This window comes from Crocodylus siamensis, chromosome 1, assembly GCF_052110815.1.
Source record: "Crocodylus siamensis isolate JL-2025a chromosome 1, ASM5211081v1, whole genome shotgun sequence".
NCBI classification, from domain to species: domain Eukaryota; kingdom Metazoa; phylum Chordata; order Crocodylia; family Crocodylidae; genus Crocodylus; species Crocodylus siamensis.
In genome coordinates, this window is record NC_143395.1 from 255,762,427 (window position 1) to 255,781,352 (window position 18,926).

Below are 18,926 nucleotides of genomic sequence, written 5' to 3' on the forward strand. Positions count from 1 at the left end.
AAAAAGGCTTGTGTTTTTTAATCTAAACTGTTTTGGAAGTGGCAAGGTATAAACCTCCCTTCTGTAGCACCTGGACCCTCCAGATGGCAGGGGACAATAAGAGGGTTTTTGAATGAAAGGTCCTCTGTTCTGGTAGCTTCAGACATGTTAATACAGTGCTTTGCAATCTTTTTTCAACTCAAGACACCCCTCCAAAAATACTACTGTTCACTGTTCATCATCTACTCAAGTTTATTTGGTCCCTGCCCTGAAGATACTACACTTTAAATAATGGATGCTCTTCCTCTATTTTTTAAAGCTTGTGGATGCATGTGTGTGAGTGTGTGCATTTCTTTTTTGTGTCCTTGTGTGACAAGGCATCTAACAGAATTTGCTGGACCATGAGCACTTCTGCTATGGCCTGCATGTGCATGTGAGAGAGAGAAAGGATTAAAACACATGAAGGAGGAGTCAAGGCTCTTGGTATTTATTCCTTTTTGAATTCAGAACAATTCTAGGGCAATTTGTCTTAAGCCCTGGACAGCCCTAAATAGGGCAGGAATATGTTTGATATGGAAGATTGCTATTTAAAATCTCTGGGAGCAGTGCTAACGTTGCACAGCACCCTGTGGCACCCTTCAGAGACTCTCTGGGTGTGGTGGCAGCACCCCCAGGTTGAGAACCACTTGTCTGAATGGCCCAAGGGACCACAATACACTCATCAAGTTTCCTTGGTCCCTGCCCTGAAGACACTACCGTTGAAATTCATCATTTAAATAAATATCACCTTCTGCTGCTGCTGTTGCTCCTTTTAAAGTGTGAGTGGCTCTGTGTGTGTGTGTGTGTGTGCACGCGTGAGAAAGTGGGTGCATGTGTGAGAAAGTGTGCAAGTGTCTGTGTGTACAAGCGCCTGGGTGTGTATGTGTGCTAGCATGCATGTGTATGTGTGCATGCAACCATGTGAAAGTAAGTGTATGAGTGAGCATGTGAGTGTATGTGTGTGAGTGTGTGCGCGCAAAAGTGAGTGTGCAAGTGTGCGTGTGAGGGTGTGAGCGTGTATGTGCGTGGGCAAGTGTTTGAGGGTGTGTGCGAGTATGAGCGAGTGTGTATGTGTGCGAGTGTGTGTGAATGTGTGCATAAGTCAGTGTGCATGTATGTGTGAGTGAGTGAGTGTATGAGGGTGTGGTACGTCTGTGTATGCGAGTATGTGTGAGTGAGTGAGTGTATGCGTGTGAGGCTGAGGGCAGGAATGAGTGCGTGCGTGTGTGAGACAGCGCGCGAGGGCGCGGGCGTGTGTGAGGATGACTGCACGTGTGCGCGCGGGAGCCGCTGCGGCCGCCCCTGCCGGCCGCAGCAGAGGGCGGGCTGCGGGGCGGGGGCGCGCGCCGGGCTCCTCCTCTTCTCGCCGCTGCCTCTGAAGAGCGGCTGCCCGGCTCGCGGCGCTCGGCACAGCGCAGCGGTCCGCCCCACACCCGCACCCGCACCCGCAGCAGCAGCGGCAGGTAGGGGAAGCCGGGCGGCTGCGGGGTTGGGTCCCCGCAGCGATGCTCCCTGGGGGACGCGGGGGGAAGGAGCCTGGCCCTGCCGGGGGGGGCGCTCTGCACCCTCCAGCTCCAAGGCAGATGGCTCGCCGGCCCAGCCGCTGGAGGAGCCCGCCTGGCACCGGCCGGGTTAGACGTGGAGCCGCAGCCTGCGCCTTGCCTTTCCAGCTGCCGGAGGAGGCTGCCTAGGACAGGCTGGCTTGGTAGCGTGGCCACCGCCTGCCAGCCCCCTATGCCTTGCCTCTCTAGCTGCCAGAGGAGCCCGCCTAGGACACGCAGGCTTAGATGTAGCTCTGTACATCCATCGCCTGCTCAGACTGGCCTGCCTAGGACAGGCTACTTTGGTTTGGTTGAGTGTTTGTTTTTTCTTTGGCCTTCCAACCATTTGCCAGTTCTTAGGTGTCGTGATGGTTTAGACAGGCTGGCTTGGTTGAGTAGGTTTTTTTGGGTTTGTGGGTTTTTTTGTTTTGTTTTGTTGTGTTTTGTTTCCTGGTCTTCCGACCAGTTGCCAGCTCTCGGGCATCGTGAGCAAGCACACTCTCGCCCCTGCTGGGAAGCCGTGGGCCCCAGTTCAGCTAATTCGTTAATCAGTGCCTGAGCCTGTTGACCCTGTTCAGGTTCACCCACTTGCAACCGTGTGGGGGTGTGGAGAGAAGGCTTGTGGCAAGGGCAAGGAGCAGTGGGTGGGTTGGGTCGAGTGGGGGTGGAAGTAGCCAGGCCCAATGCCAGTGTGTGGTGAGTGGGGGTGGGATAAGCAGTCAGGCCCAACAGCATCCTGCTGTTGTGTCTTTTCAGAGAGGGAGAACACCAGCTTTCTTCTGTGCAGGATTTAACCCTTTCAAGAGCACTGAAAGGATGGTCATCTCAGCCCCATTTGTTTTCTAGTAGCCATGTACAAGCTCCAGACTGCATAGGTGGACACTTCAATGTTTGATTAGGCAGCAGGTGCAAGCCAGTGACACTAGGCCTGTTTGCATCTTTGTTGTACGACTTGAACTCGGTTAGAAGGTAGACATTGTGGTGTCAATATGCAGGGATTTGGTAGCCTGAATTTGCTGAACTGGCAGTCTGTTTTCCAGTGCTCGGTGTGCCACGTACGTTCTGAAAACAAGATCCAGAAAAATCATAGTGTGTTTAGAACATCAAATGACAACGGTCCTAGGGGCTACATTTAGTAACTGGAAGAATGTCAGATATGCTAGTTATTGCATAAAATTACTCTTTGTACTCTGAACCCTTTACTCAGACAAATCATGAAAATATAGAAGAGAAAATCCTGTTCCTCTAGATGAGTGATAAAGCTCTACTGACTTCCACCAGGCCAGGATTGAACCTGAAATCGTTGGAAGCCATACTAGTGATACAGGATGGGTTCAAAATGTAAAGTTTATTAAGAACATAAGTAATGTGATATCGCACACAAATGCGACTGTGTCAGGAGTTACTTCTCAGAGCTGGACACTTCTTCTCTGTGTATTTTAATGCTACCCTCCTCCCCAACACACATGCTATAAGAAAGAAAGAAAAAAAAGGAGCCACAGAAGAAGAAGAATAGTCATTTAAACTGTAGTATCTTCAGGGCAGGGACCGAAGAAACTTGAGGCGTATGTTGTGAACAGTTCATCTGTTCTCAAAGTTCTCTCCTAAAGCATAACATTTGTTAATAATCTAATTTAAGTAAAATGATAGCTGTATATTACATGCTTGGGTGGTATTAATGACCTGTGAAGTTGACAATTCCTTTCAATGAATTTAATATATTTTTGGTCATAAGCCTTGTATACTCAGAAACAGCTAACATTGTATCTGAAACAAGTCCTTAGGTTGTTGTTCTTTGTTTGTTTGTTTTTTAATTTTGCTTTTAAAGTGATCAAATAGAAAGGAGGGAATAGGTTTATCATGTTTGTTTAAATATGGACGGATTCTGTAGGGTGTCACTTAGAGAGAACAAATATAGCCAGACCAGCTCTTATTTGCAGTTTATTTGCTAAAAACCTTTTATTTGCAGTTTCTTTTTTAACTGGTTTAAGATTGCACTTGGAGTTTTACATACCTTTAGTAAAGTCATTTAAAAAAACAGAAAGAACAGGAGAACATTTGTTGATGTCCTTTCCATGATAATAGGCAGACAAGGTTCTTTGGGTGAATCTGATATCTGTTATTAGACCAACTTGAATAGCTGGAAAACAATTATTAAGCAAGCTTTGGGGTTCAAAAACACTTTGTCAGGATATGGAAGTTTAAGCAGTTGGTGTGTGCTCTTCCTGGATGGAAAAAAAAGTAAAGAAGCCAGAGGCTGGTCTGGTATGCTTACAAGACAGGTAATCAGTGTTACTTTTCATTCCATCCAGGAAGAGCACACACCAACTGCAGAAACTTCCTTAGCTCGACGAAGGGTTTTTAAACCCGAAAGCTTTGCTTAATAATTGTTTTCCAGCTATTTAAGTTGGTCTAATAAAAGATATCAGATTCACCCGAAGAACCTTATCTGCCTATGTCCTGAGACCAACACGACTACAACCTACACTCCTTTCCATGATAAGGAATTTCAGAACAAATACAAGTTTCTAGATAGTTTCTGTGAGGCTGAAACAATCACCATGAGGAGGAGGTAGAAAGTGGGGGGGTGGAAAGTGTTTAAACAAACAGCTTTTCAATAGAGTCTGAGTACAGCATTTAGTCTCACTTTTACGTCACCATGATAAACTTGACCACCACCCAAAAAAAAAGGTACTTCCTTGTCTGAGCTTTCCTTGCTGAGTGACTGCACAGTAATCTTATCACTTTTTATTCCATTACATAGATTTCAGAGTACAAGTCCTGAGATCACACAATACTGTTTCTTTGTATTATACATTATATGACAGTACTTCTGCCAGTATGACAATACTTGTGTCACTGCAATCAAGTTATTGGTTTCAGTTAGAAACCCTTTCAAGTGGAAACTTGAGAGGTAGCCTGAAACTTTTTAAAACCAAAATTAGTTACACTTTCAGTTACGAAGCATGCAAAGTAACTGATAGTTTAGGGTTGCTTTCTCTTTCATGTAAAGAAAATCGGGTCATTAGTTTTTTTTCGGAATAGGCAACTCTAAAATTCCCATAAAATGGGAAAGTTAAAACACGTACCATCCACACATGACATGGTACAAACTATACTAAAAATGTATTTTACTGTACATGGGTGTTGGTTGTAGCTGTGTTGGTCTAAGGGCATAGGCAGAGAAAGTTCTTTGGGTCAATCCAATATCTTTTATTAGGCCAACTAAAATAGTTGGGAAAAATTCTTCTTTGCAAGCTTTTGGGTACAAACACCCTGCTTCAGTCAGAAACATCTGCAGTTATATACTCTTCCTGGATGGGAGACAAGCAGCCTCTGGCTTCTATTCTATCCCATCCAGGAAGAGCACATAACTTCAGATGCACCCTGGTTTGTACCTGAAAGCTTGCAGAGAAGAAGTTTTCCAACTATTTTAGTTGGTCTAATAAAAGATATTGGATTTACCCAAAGAACCTATACTGCACATTGCTTTTGAAATGCCCAAAGAGCCTAAGTTGGTATTGTGTAATTCCCTTCCTTTATAGTGGGTTGGTTGTCTTTTTGCTGATAATTCTCAAACGCTTATTTATTCAACTGACCACAAGAATCCCATGTCAAATAATCGAAACATGGCTATCAACAAGCTATTATTTTTAGGCTATTAAATTTCACATTTTTTATGCAACTTACATTGAATAACAGCTTGATTGAATTAACAGTGTACTCTGGATCATTCTCAGTTATGAATTTTGCCTGATAAAGAACTCATTACAATCCGTCTCCTCTCTGAATATCCCAAATGTTTTATGGCTGGCATGTTTAAAAAAAAAAAAAGATGCAGTAAACAAAGACAAGTGACTCCAAATCTGAGTATGCTTAAGGCCTTGCCTACCTTGAAGAGTTATGTCAGCTAGCAGTATGAAGAGATCACAGCCCATAACTGATACAGCTTGTTTGTTGATTTTTTTTTTTTTTTAAGCCCTTGAAAGGAGAGTGCCTAATTGGGCCCTGCCCAAGTACATAGCACATAACCTAGTTCTGTTCTTGCTCCACCTTACTCAACCTGTTCTGTTCTAGAGCAGATAAGATGTTTCTATTTGTGAATATGCACTTACAGAGGTAATAATATGGTTCCTGTATTCTGTTTCTATTTCTCAGATGAGTGATTTTGGAATCAAGAACATGGATCAGGTAGCTCCTGTGTCTAACCTCTACAGAGGAATCCTCAAGGTGAGTTCTCTTAGGTTAGATGCTTCTGAAGCCAAACGGTTGCATCTACTCATTGCACATATTTATAGTCTGTGAATGCTAATGAAGGAACTGTATGGACATGCTGATGAGAGGATAGATTCTCAAGTGCTAAAAGTCTTATTGCAGATGAGGTTCTCTTCTTCTAGTTGGCACTTAGAGCTAGAGCAAGCCCTCTGTACCCAGACACTTAAAACTGACAAACATATTGGATGAACAGTTAATTCCATCATAATTCCCACCAATCCTGAAGATCTCATAGTAAAATATAGGGTCAGATACTGAGTTCTAATTCTTTGAAGTAATGGGCATTTAGGTGCAAGTAAAGGCAGCAGGACTGGGTTTTTTTGTGTTTAATTTTGTGCGGCTGTCGCATTTTGATATGCAGCTTTAGTTCTTAGTTATAAAAGCATTACTATGGTATGCAGAAAATTTAGAACTTGTCTTGTTATTCACTTATTACATGCAAGCCTAGTACCAAATGAAAATAGTGTACAGCAGGAAAACAAAAGCAGGCTATTACATTTTATAATGATTCAAATGTATTGACTCCATTTAGAAGGAATTTATAGACAAGAGGACAAAGTAGGAATAAAAGATTCTTTTTCTAGCTGTCTGCAAGTGCTTCTCTTTTTATCTATATGACAGTTTCCACCCCCGCGCCCCCCCTGCAATCTCAGCCTTGATTCTTTATGTAGTGATGATCAAGGTAAATTGAATAAAGACCAGTCAGACTTTCTGAATCCTTGAACCAAAAGAAATGCTGCGATCACTGAGGATTTTATTTTTAGAGCAATTCGGATACCAGAGATTTGTTTAAGAAGTGAGCTTAAAGGGCTGAAGTGGAGGTGAAGGGGGGAATGTGGTTTTTTTTGTTAATTTGTTTACTGTATAGAACAGCACACAGTTGTTATGCCAGGCATAAAACAAAATAGACATTAGTAACAATACAATTTCATGTCTCAGCCTTTAAGGTACTATTCCATTATCAGGTACTCACTGCTTATTTGCAGTTCTTTTGGACTTGCTTTAAGTTGTACTTAAATTTGTAATAGCAGTTCTCATGTATATTTTGAGGTCAAATAACGTTCTGTTGACTATAAGTAAGGTGAGCAGGATTTATCCCATGTAGATCTTTCCTCTACTATTTATTGAAAGCTTTACAAGTGTAAAATCCAGTATGCTTTCTACTCGTTCATGGTACTGCATTTTTTCCAATGACTCAGTATAAGGGTCATATATTTACACAAAACACAGGAGTTTCCAAATGATGTTGAAAGAACTTGGCCTTCCTTCTAGGTACTAGTGATGAATCAGAGCTATTCTCTATTAACAGAAAAGGAGTTTTCTAGGCAGCTATTAACCATTTAATTTAGATGAGAGCTTTGAAGTATTTTACCCTGACACTTTATTCTTTGTCATTGTTCCTGAATACTTTTTGTTGTTTAGAACAAATTACATTCTCTCAGCTCTCTACTGGCATATTTTTTGGACTCGGTTAACCATTAAAGGGAAGCCACCTAAAGAGATTTTTCCTTCCTGGCAGCTTTTTTGTGGGCTACATGGTGCTATGAGTTGTGCCCTGAAATACAATGCAGCTTGCCAAAGTATGTCCTACTTGTTAATTGCCAGGGCAGCAACTCAAAACTAAAATAACCCCAGGAAGAGGTGGAGCTGTAAACTCCAAAAAGGAAATATGGTGGATTGAGAAAAGAATTCAAACACTTACACTCTGCTGGAAGCACAATTCAAGCTGCTATAACCAAGTGATGATAGCATGTCAAAACTATACTGAGTTTGCTTTAAGCAGAATTCTGTGCCTTCATTTAAGTGCATGGCTAAGAAAATGGGGAACAAATAGAAAGTGCCTCAAGCTCAACTTGTGTTGTTGAACATGTGCTGCCATATGCTGTATTCTGCAGTTTCCTATTTTAGTGTAACCCTAAGTGGTTTTTAAATCTCACTGGGAACTTCTAGCCACACTCACTACCAGCTATTACAATTTGTTCCCCATATGATTATTTGGCATACAAAAGTACAAACTTATGCAGCTCACTTCTTTTATCTTACCAAAAAAAAAAAAAAAAGGTATGTGGATTTACATCTGTTTATGAAACAGGGGGTCATGTGAGCAGTGAGATCTTGTATTACTACTTTCTATCTATGCAGCATTTCCCAGTTGTACCATTTTCTATTTAAATATTATTTGGGAAATGGAGTCTACAAGTTTTATACTTAATGAACCTAATTATTTTTTCTAGAAAGAAACTTTCTATTACAGTAAGTCCTACTTACCCCTGTCTATTAAACTAGTAAAAAGTTCTATTAGACAATTGAGAATTAAACTCGTTTGTTAAATGCACAGTCTAGTAACTTAAACCACTACAAAAATAAAAATAAATCACATGTGAGAAACTGTTACATAAGTCATGTGGGGCTGTACAACACCTCCTAATAATATGATGTAGATTAAATCTTTCAAAAAATGTAAATAAATTTACTTCAGTCCTCAGTTATTCACTATCTGTTCATATTGTTATAATTGTTACCCAGAGGATAATACCACTACTGCAATAGGTTAAAACAATAAATATACTAATATAGATTTCTCTTTAAACATTTAGTGTACATGCACAACTGTTGATATGATAACTCAAGTTCCAAGAAAGGTTAAAATATCATCTGCTGCTTGTGCCTTTTATAAAGTACCAGAAGCAAGTCTTTTCATATCACTTCTTACAGTCTCATTTTTAAAAAGAGGTTTATATTGCCTTTTTGCCATTGCAGAGATGCAGCTGCCACTCTGTAAACAGATGTGCTGTGCTTCTTACTGTAATAGCATTTTGCTAGAGTCATTAACAGCTCATATAGGCACTTACCCCTCTCCCCAGCCTTTTCACCTTAGTGGTGGTGTAAACATCAAAGCTTAATTGAGGTCATTTAGCCTCTGACTTAGTTTCACTCAGGCAGTGCAGTCTTAAAAATGCAAATGAGCAGCATTAATACATTATGAAGGTTGCACAGTTATTCTACACAGATTGAGGATCTGGTCCTATGATTTGTAAAATGGTTCTACTGAAGCCAGTAGAGCCATGCCAGTTTACACTAGCTATGTAGGATCTGGCCTAGAGGGTCAGGAAAGACGGGAGTGGTTCTGCTGTATAACTTATACAGACACACTTGTACACAGGCTGCACACTTAAATGCAGTAGCTCTATTCATGTTGGGACCTAGAGAGCATTCACTGTAGTTGGAGCCTTAAACATTTATATTGTTTCTGGTATTCATAACTTGAACTTAAGTATAATGCTTGTATCATAGTCTGAATCCTGTTTTTATCAACCGTGGGGAAATTCAACTCCTTTTAGCTGTTCTTGGCAATGTTCTGATAAAATGCTTACACTGCGTACTTGTTTTCTTAAACCATCTTGCAGCGTCAGCCAGCGTTTGACACCTTTGATGGAGGAAACTCTTTATTTACTGGATATTTTCCCACATTAAATGAAGATCAGACGCTTCAAGAAGTGCCAACAGGCTTTGATTCAACTTCTTATGGTAAATATTGTTCTGTAGTCTGAACAGCAAAATCAACAGCTCAAATAAAATGTATTTGGTATTGGCTTCAGTAACCCTTTCTCTTTGAGCAACAATAATTTTTTTGACTGTAAAAACAAGCATTGTGGAGTATTTTGGGTGGGGGAGCTGTTTTTTTAAGTTACTTTAGGGCTTTAACTTTGCCAACACACTTAGTTTTATTCGCAAGAGTAGTTGCAATGATAGTTTACAGCTTCCCATGTTAAAGCAGAGTTCATGAGCATAAAAGGAATTGGTGTCTGTGGAAAGTTTCTGGAACAGACTTGAGGCTGCCTGTACAACAAGTTGCTAATATTGCTGATAGTTTTCAACTTCTTCATCTTCCACTTCTAGTATTTTAGTCGGAAATAATTTTGAAGCAAGGCAGGGAGAGGGAAATACAGAATATAAAAGTTCAGTCCAGCAGAATGGACAGATACAGGCATTCTAAAGCCCATGAGCTTGCTCTCTGTCTCCTCCTTCTGGGGTGCATTTTACAGCTTTAACACAACACACTAAAGTACGAAATTTGGCATAACAAAAAATTCTTGTGGTAGCACTGTACTCGCCAAGAGTTTTCCATTAAGCCTCACCTAAAATTTTCTCTGGCTTCTCTCCCCCACAGAAAAAAGCATGGTACAAAAGAACATAAATATTATACCTCTAGGCTTCTTAGACTGGAAGGTCACTGAGCCTCTTATCTAACTGATTTTATTCTAATGAGTGACCTGATCTGGCAACCAGACATCATCAAGCAAACAAGCACTCCAATATATTGGTGATGGGTGTGATGGAAACACATAGGCACCATCTTGCAATGAACTATGTGGGTGTGGTGTTTGACCTGTTTTATCATGTGGAACTCCTGATAGTACCAAAGGCTTAAAAAGCTAGAATAGCCTTGCAGCTGTGTGCACAGTGCTAAAATCTGAATAAAACATGACAACACAACTCAAAGGACTGATGCATGGATGAACAGGGCTGCAACTCAGTCTAGGATGTCTCCACAAGCCATTTCATCACAGCTTCTTCTAAAGCTTTCAGACTGGATTAAAAATATGAGGCAGAGAGATTTTTACACAATGGTCACTAGAATTACGCTAGAAGAATTGAAGCGTCTCTCACCTTATTTCCTAACAAAGATAATTAAATCCCCACATAACCAAATTATACTTCTTACCACCAGAAATTACTGAAGATCTGTATCAAAATAAATCTTTGCAATTGATAATGTCATGATATGTGTTAAGTCAAATGTTGCAAGGCCTAAAATGGATGTATTCTGACTGGCTTGTTTATTTAGGGTTTTTTTCAGTTCCTCCTTTTGTAGTCACCTAAATAACCAAATAGATTCTCTCTCATGACTACCCTTCAACTAAATATTCACATGTTCTTCTCCGCCCCCATCTTTCTTTTAGAGTCAAACAACTGTGAATTGCCACTCTTGACCCCATGCAGTAAGGCTGTGATGAGTCAGGCCTTAAAAGATACTTTTAATGGTTTCACCAAAGAACGGTGTCGCCTGGGTATTCCAAATAGTAAGTGTTTTCTTTCTATAACCTCCTTTTTTCACTTAAAAAGTGAAAGGTAACAATTAATTAGTACAATTCCTTCTCATTGAGGATTATCTATTAGAAAGTACAAACATACATCGTCTGTGAATTTGGCACAGGTTTATGTGGAAAGATTAGACATGCTAATATAAATGGGGGGGGCATGCAGAGCTTGTATTTGGCAACATAAGAAAAATGAGCTCATCAACTGTTTCAAACTGGGTCAGGCAGGAAAATTTAGAGTGTTGTTTTAAAATGCTAACTTACTGATAGTTGAGCTCCAGAACTAAAATCCTATCTAATTTTGAGTCCCCACTCATTTCTTTTTAACTAAACTTATTTTAGGTTCTTATTAATTTCAAAGGTTGCCTCTAAATTTTATTTTTCTTTCTCCCTACAGACCCTTGGCTGTGGACTGAGAACCAAGTTTGTCAATGGCTTTTATGGGCTACCAATGAGTTTACTTTGGCCAATGTAAACTTTCATCGGTTCCTCATGAATGGCCAAAACTTGTGCAGCTTGGGCAAGGAACATTTCCTGGAGCTGGCACCTGATTATGTGGGGGAGATTCTGTGGGAACACCTGGAACAGATGATAAAAGGTAGCTAGATAACCAGAATCTAAACTGTAATTCCAATAATGAAGACAAACACTACTATAATAATTTTTACTAAATTTTGTATTTAACTGCCTAAACAACCTACACAAATGCACTCAGTGCAGATGAACAAAGTCAATAGGTCTCCCAATGGACACATTCATATGTGCCTTCCAGTTGGTTTGCAGGATGGAAGCCTAAGCAACTGATCAAAAAAAGTGGAAACTTCTTGTTCTGTGATTATTAGCAGTTTAGTAAATGAATAAGCACAGGACCAGTATTGAGACAACTCCACTGTTGGGCAGTAGCAGACAAACCAGTGGTCTTGTTGTCTAGCTAAACTTGGTTGTGTTGTTATCTTGTGTATAAAACAGTTATCAAAAGCTCTGATCCCACAAACACACACATACCTAGTATCTTTGGCTTCTTGGAACTGCATGTGTGTACAAATTAAACAGTTGTATGAATGTTTGCAGAATCTTAGCCTTAAAACGTGCTGCAGATTTTTAGACAGGTTGAATATCAGAATTTCATTGGCATTAAATATTACTTGCTAGCAAGTACTTTTTTCAAAAGCTTGATTTGATGTGGATTTAGTATCTTGTTACTGATATCACAAAAACACTTTAAGGCTTCCTAGGTTTTCCTGTCCAGATCAGTAAATAGAAATACGTTTGTTCTGTTTTTCAGACAGCCAAGAAAAGACACAAGATCAGTATGCTGAATCTTCTCATCTCACCTCTGTCCCTCACTGGGTCAACAACAACTCATTAAGTAAGTCAGTTAAAACACAAGCTTGGTTTTAGTGTATGTAGTACCCAAACTCCTGTATGTAGAACACCACTATTACTAGCTTGAATAAAAAAACCAGAATGGATAAGTTTTAGCAGGAGTCGTATTTAACCCCCTTTTTTGTTACCAGCCTTTGAGCGTGGGTGGAGTAGAGGTGGAGGTGGGGGAGAAATTACATGGATCTTGGAACCCCTCTTCCCCCATCCTCCAGATCTGTATATTTAGAGTTGTACTTTTAACACATGAATTCTCTAGCTCTTTAATCTGCTGATTCCTAAATTTAGAAAGGACCTTCCTAGAATTACCTAAGCTCTCACAGCTTTTTCAATTGGTTCTAGTCCCTTTGAACCAGAAAGCTCTAGCAGTGGTCTATTAATCATACTGGAAAGAACCAGTTTTGTGATAATCTGGTTCAAAGCCTTTTGAAGAGAAGGGTAGCCTCTCACTGTCGCCGGATTTTCGATTTAAGACCATAACATAGTTTTCCTTGCTCTTTTTTTTTTTTCTCCCCCACTCAGGCAGGTTTTGAGCAAAAAAAATTCTTGGTTACCTAACTGTGTGTGTGTATATGTAGCATTGGGGAGCCTGGGGTTTGTTCTGCTTCAAAGGCATTGTTGTAACTAGGACTGCTGTAAATAACTTATGAATTCTTTAATTTTCCATTAGGTGTTAATATGGAACAGAACCCATATGGTATGCTGCTACCTAGCTACCCCAAAACCCTCAGTTACTCCAAACCCAATCTCCTGAATGATGTGTGTCAGACTTCTGCAAGACCAAACCTCCTCAACCCAGATCAAGAATTTCCGATATTCCCCAAAACTCAACTAGAAACAGTTGGTGTGAACTACTGCTCCATGAACCAGGATTTCTCAAGAAATCTGAATTTGCTGATAGATAATTCTGGTAAGACATACTTTTAGCCCCCTGGCCACGTGATGTATGTTCTTTTTTTCTTTACGTAGTTTTGTTTGCCAGAATAAGTAACGATGATTTTTTTTTTTTTTTTTTTTTTCCCTTCAAGGGAAGCTTAGAGAGCATGAATCGAGTGACAGTGGCACAGAAAGCTATGAAAGCTCAGATTCCTTGCTTCAGTCCTGGAACAGCCAGTCATCTTTAGTGGACTTACAACGTGTTCCATCCTATGAAAGTTTTGAAGATGACTGTAACCAGTCTCTGTGTCTCAACAAACCTACAATGTCTTTCAAAGACTACATTCAAGAAAGAAGTGATCCTGTAGAGCAAGGGAAACCAGTTATACCTGCAGCAATTCTAGCTGGCTTTACAGGTAAGTGAAGTAACAAAATACATCTCTTCATGTCTCTCTTTTGTCATACTGATACACATCTACAGAGGGTATTTATAGTTCAGAAGTATAATATACCCTTCCTTAGATAACATTGTTTCTTCATGAACTGATTCAAGTCCAAATATTAATAAAGCAAATATCACTGGACTATTGCTCTATGCAAAGTAAATACAGACCACATCAAAACTAAGACTGCATTCCATTTTTATAACTGACAGTTCTGACTTTCTGAAAAGAAGGTAGATCAGGCAACGTGTCCAGTTCATTACATTCACAGACACTGACTCACCTACTAACTGTTCATTGCTAGTGGCCTTGCTCAGGTAAACCTTCCTTTTTCAGGAAGTTTTTGCCCTGGCAAAACTTCCTGAAAACAGGATCTTAAGATTTTAAATATGTCAGCAGAAAGGAATCGAGAGAGAAAAGGCTTAGTTCAAATAATCATTTTGATTGAAAATGGTGATCTTGTCTCATTCTAATGACTCCCCTCCGCAAATTTGTCACAAACGAGCTGTTAGTGTTCTTTGCCTCATCCTAGTATGTTAAAATGAAATCATTTCTTTATTCCATAATATAGCCTTTAATTGAAATCAGTCATTTTACTGATTTTTTTTTTCCTTATCTTGTTTGTATACAGGCAGTGGACCTATACAACTATGGCAATTCCTTCTCGAGTTACTAACTGACAAGTCCTGTCAGTCATTTATTAGCTGGACCGGAGATGGATGGGAGTTTAAACTTGCTGACCCAGATGAGGTGTGTGCCTAATTTTTTATGAAATAAAAAAATTTAGGGTGCTTATCCTGTAAGTATGTAAGCAGTCCCTCTGTGGAGCTGTTCCACAAGACACAAGTTTTACAAAATCAGACTATTAGTGAAATCAGTTTGTCTGCAAATATGTTACTATACAAGCTAGGCTAAGGTGAAGGACTTCTCAAGGTCAGTGATCAGTCCAATCACTTAAGTGCATGAAAACAATGTGATGGAACATTCCAACTTTGCATGTTGCTGTCACATTTGATTTACAGCATTGCTTATACTGCCTAAAGAAAACCCAGTTTAAGCAATGCAGTTGGGAATGCACAAACTTATGACATGTCATGTACATATATTGAGGGCTGTATGGTTCCTTTTTTTTTTTTTTTAAAGATATCCATCGAATTACTACTGTGATGCATTCAGAAACAAGTTTCAGTTATTTAACAGCTAGAATAAACTTCTTCAGCTTTCTCACTGATGATGAAATTTTTGTTTTCTGATTCAGTTAAGAGATCTGATCCAAGGCTCCCTGAAAGACTCCTATTGATGTCTTTAGGATACAGAGTCCGAAGTGACTCTGTCTCATTCAAGTTTCACTTAAGGAATTATACTGCACTGTTTATAAATTTACTCTTAACCACATCTCTATTTAGAGGTGGGGGTTTTTTCTATTTTATTTATTTTTTATTAATCCCTTCTGAGACAAGGTGTCATATGGGCCCACCTACTCTGAATTGGCATTGTGTCCATTGTTTTGGTCATAAACTATGCTTTTCTCAATTCAAACTAATGCCAGTAATCTGAGCAGAGGCTGTTTATTAAGTGTTCAGCCCTGCTACTCCCAGTCAGCCAAGTATCTCCACTGAATTCAGGCCATTTGAACCAAATAAAATGGCTTGACTACTAAGTAATTAAATTTTTCCAATAGATCAGCCACTGCCTGAGAGAGTATTTAATTTTTTCCCCTTCCTTTTGGCTGCAGGTGGCACGACGGTGGGGAAGAAGGAAAAACAAGCCAAAAATGAACTATGAGAAGCTGAGCCGAGGCTTACGCTACTATTATGACAAGAATATCATCCACAAGACTTCAGGGAAACGTTATGTATATCGCTTTGTATGTGACCTACAGAACTTGCTGGGGTACACGGCAGAGGAGCTGCATGCCATGCTAGGAGTACAGCCAGACACAGAAGACTGAGCACAGCAATCTGAAAAACTGGCAGAGATCACGTGTTCAAACTGTGACAGGGAACCATCTGCAGGCAGCTTTTTTGACTATCCAGATTGGTGCAACTGTTAAGAAATAAGGACCTTAAAGAAACAATGTTGTAACCAGGGAAAGTTGGAGGAAGAAGTGGCCTTATTTCATCAGATGCAATGGCTTCATAAATTGCTGCATCGGTCCCTTGAACAGAACAGAAGTCAGCACGGGGCCAAACTCCAGCCTGAAGACAAAGAAAGGCTCTAGGATTAAATGGTTTTTTTGGCTGTGTGCACTGCCATATTCATCTGGGTGGTTTTTAAAACCAAAGCTTGGATGAGAGACCAGGGATGCATCAGAATTCTAGCTCAAAACTTAAGTTATCATTATAGCTTACATTGTATATTATGATCCATTTAAAAAAAAAACACTATTTATTTAAAATGGGCAGTGAGAAGAATCTGTAATCTCTTCTAAAGTACATCTTTGTTATACATGAGCATACTGCACATGTACGGAAATGCGTTGGAACCAGGCATAGCAATTGTAAAGTTCTCTCGGCAGAGGGGGAGGAAATCTCACCATTTCAGCGGTCAGTTTGTGTATATATTCTGCGATTTTTTTTTTTTTTTTTTTTTTTTTTCCCCCTCCTTTTTGAAATGCTGTAATGTTCCTATTTAACAGATACTGTATATTGTAATTTAAACTAATTGTATGAGTGGGTTTTTTTTTTTTTTTAACTAGGAAGACCTTAAACATAAATGTTTGTTTCATGTTTGAATAGGACATACAGCCTTCTACAAATATTTAATCTGCCTGAGGGATGTTATAAAATGCTAGGAACGTGTACATGCTGTTGTATATGCTGGTAGTATAAAAGTCATACAGAGGGTTTCATTCAACATTTTGCCATGAGCATAGCTGGCATATTCTTTACACATCTTGGCATTTTTACAAGAAACTTGGACATAAAGGGCCTGTTTTGTGGTTTCTCCTCTACCTGAAAGTTAAAATATGAATATGGATAAATGTCATTTTTCTTTGATAAATGGCATATGTTTTGAACCTCTATGCATGTCCTCTTAATTTGCTTGTATACAATTTTTTTTTTTTTCAGTTGATTTGTTTTTCTTTACTTTTTGGTTCCAGTTTATTCTGTATGAATTCTATTTTTGGAAATATTTGTGACTCCTTTTCAGAGATCAGGAGGAATTTATGTAGCAGCTATTTTTACTGCAAAAACAATTCACTGGAAAAATGTAATTTGTAAGAAAACTTTATTTTTTATCTGAGCTTGATGTACATTTAAATGTGGTGTACATTGTGAGAGGTTTAAAAAAAATCAAATGTTTATTAAAACCTCTTGGGGAAAGAAATTTAAATAATTGTGTGCATTTCTTAAACTTTGATTGAATTCCTAGTATCCCAAGACAATCTGAGCTGGATTTCTCATTTCTGTTTCTGCAACATAACAATAACATTTGAAGTACAAGGGCTAGTTTTGTTTCATGTTGATATGAGAGGAAAGAGTAAATTCAATGAGTTACATCAGTGTAAAGCTTGGAGGTGGAGAATTAGGCAAAGGGGGTGTGTGTGTGTGTGTGTGTGTGTGTGTGTGTGTGTGTGTGTGTGTGTGTGTGTGTGTTCAGAAAGACCCTAGACTTTCCTTTGCTGAGACCTTGTGTTTGATGCTCTGCCAGGTTACTGCTAGAAAGTAGGATTATAAGAAAGTAGGACTGGAAGCAATGTCATATGGTCATCTAGTCCAGCCCCTTGCTCAAGGCAAGGTCATCCCTGACTAAACCATTCCAGACAAGTGTCTGTCTAATCTGCTCTTGAAAACTTCCAAGGATGGAGATTTCACAGTTTCTTCAGGTAGCCAGTTCCAGTGCTTGACCATTTGCATAGTTAAAAAGTTTCTCCTAATCTCCATCCTAAATTTCCCCTGTTCCATCTTGAGTTCTGTCATGGAGAAAAGCTCATCTCCATCCTCTCTGTAACTACCCTTCTGGTATTTGAAGACTAGTTATCAAATCCCCCTTCAGTCATCTCTTCTCCAGACTAAATAAACCTAATTCTTTCAGCCTTTCCCCATAAGTCTCGCCTCTTGGATCCCTGATCATCACTGTTACTTTCTCAGTTTCTAAAAGTTTCATTTCCAATGCACAATTTTTTTCTTCCACCAAAAGACAGCAATAGCATTCATCTAGAGCTGAAGCTTATGATCTGTTTTTCATATGACAGGCCTAGCTTAAAGGAAGAAAAAGGAAGATACATTTTTATTTCCTAATTTCAGCAAAAGAATTTACATCAGTTGGAAACAAAGTCTCCAAAAAACTGCTCACATCAGTACATTTTTTCCAGGAGCTTAACCTAATAATTTGCATTGCATTACACTAATGGACACAACATTAAGTCCCAGGCACAAGTCTCTATGTACTACAAAGGAAGTCCATTTTTAAAGAGTGTTTTATGCCTCCGAACACGGCATGTAGGAAACTAGTCTTTTTTTCCCCCAGCAGTCTACAGACAAATGAGTAGCCCATGATTCCCAGTAAATCTCCCTGTTCTTAACATCATGCCCAGTTGTCTTCCAAACAAAGAAACAATGCCAATGCCAGTCCTTCCAAAGCCTGCTTTCTGCAGGCCTCTTGAAGCCACTAGTCTGTCAGAAGATGTAGACAAGGTTCTTTGAGTAAATGTAATATCTTTATTAGACCAACTAAATAGCTGGAACAATTGTTTCAAAAGACAAAATTCAGTATCTCTTATGCTTTAGGATTGTTGATTAGCATGCAGCCTCTGTTGATGAAGTTCCACCTTAACCATAAGCAAGCTTCCACAGGGCTATTGCCCTCTTCAGTCCTTCTTAATCTTCTTTTGATTACCTTGTATAAGGAGTACTGGTTACTGTAAGGCCCAGATTTTCTAGATTCTGTTCAATTCCCAGTTCTCTTACAGGCTTCTTCCCATGTAAACTGAGTGAAAATACTTCATCTCTATATTCAGCTCCTGATCTGTAAAACGAAGGCTAAGAGTCTTCTTTTGACTGTCTTGTCCATTGAGATTCCAAACTCTCTTAGGAAGAGATTCTTACATGTTCAAACAGTGCCGTCCACAAAAAGGACTTTAATTCTGTGCCTGTAGGTATTATGCTACATAAACTATAAGAATTCAGCAGTATACATGCAATTAACTGCAGCAAGATCTCATTTCATCAAATGTTAGGGACTCAGTTTTTTTAAGATTAAATTGCCTGCATAAATCTAGTCATGTAGATTTAGAACACCACTCTGTATAATGCAGGCTTAAATACAGAATATATTAAACAGAT

At 39.4% G+C, this 18,926-nt stretch overlaps 1 protein-coding gene across 1 annotated transcript; it reads left to right on the plus strand.

Annotated features, from left to right (window-relative positions):
* The first annotated feature begins 1,367 nt into the window (after window positions 1-1,367).
* ETS2 (ETS proto-oncogene 2, transcription factor) lies at window positions 1,368-16,982 on the plus strand. Its single transcript, XM_090060819.1, has 10 exons — window positions 1,368-1,481; window positions 5,718-5,789; window positions 9,242-9,362; window positions 10,799-10,918; window positions 11,334-11,534; window positions 12,222-12,305; window positions 12,990-13,229; window positions 13,348-13,611; window positions 14,270-14,388; window positions 15,374-16,982. Exons 2-10 carry the CDS (start codon window positions 5,718-5,720, stop codon window positions 15,587-15,589), a joined length of 1,437 nt encoding a protein of 478 aa, XP_089916945.1. The 5' UTR covers window positions 1,368-1,481; the 3' UTR covers window positions 15,590-16,982.
* Window positions 16,983-18,926: the final 1,944 nt, after the last annotated feature.

What these genes read in the sequence shown, in the direction of transcription:
- ETS2 (XM_090060819.1), top strand. Translation starts at nt 5,718, where the DNA reads ATGAGTGATTTTGGAATCAAGAACATGGATCAGGTAGCTCCTGTGTCT. An exon ending in TCTACAGAGGAATCCTCAAG is followed by an intron (nt 5,790 to 9,241) that starts GTGAGTTCTCTT and finishes ACCATCTTGCAG; the next exon opens with CGTCAGCCAGCGTTTGACAC. An exon ending in GGTCAACAACAACTCATTAA is followed by an intron (nt 12,306 to 12,989) that starts GTAAGTCAGTTA and finishes ATTTTCCATTAG; the next exon opens with GTGTTAATATGGAACAGAAC.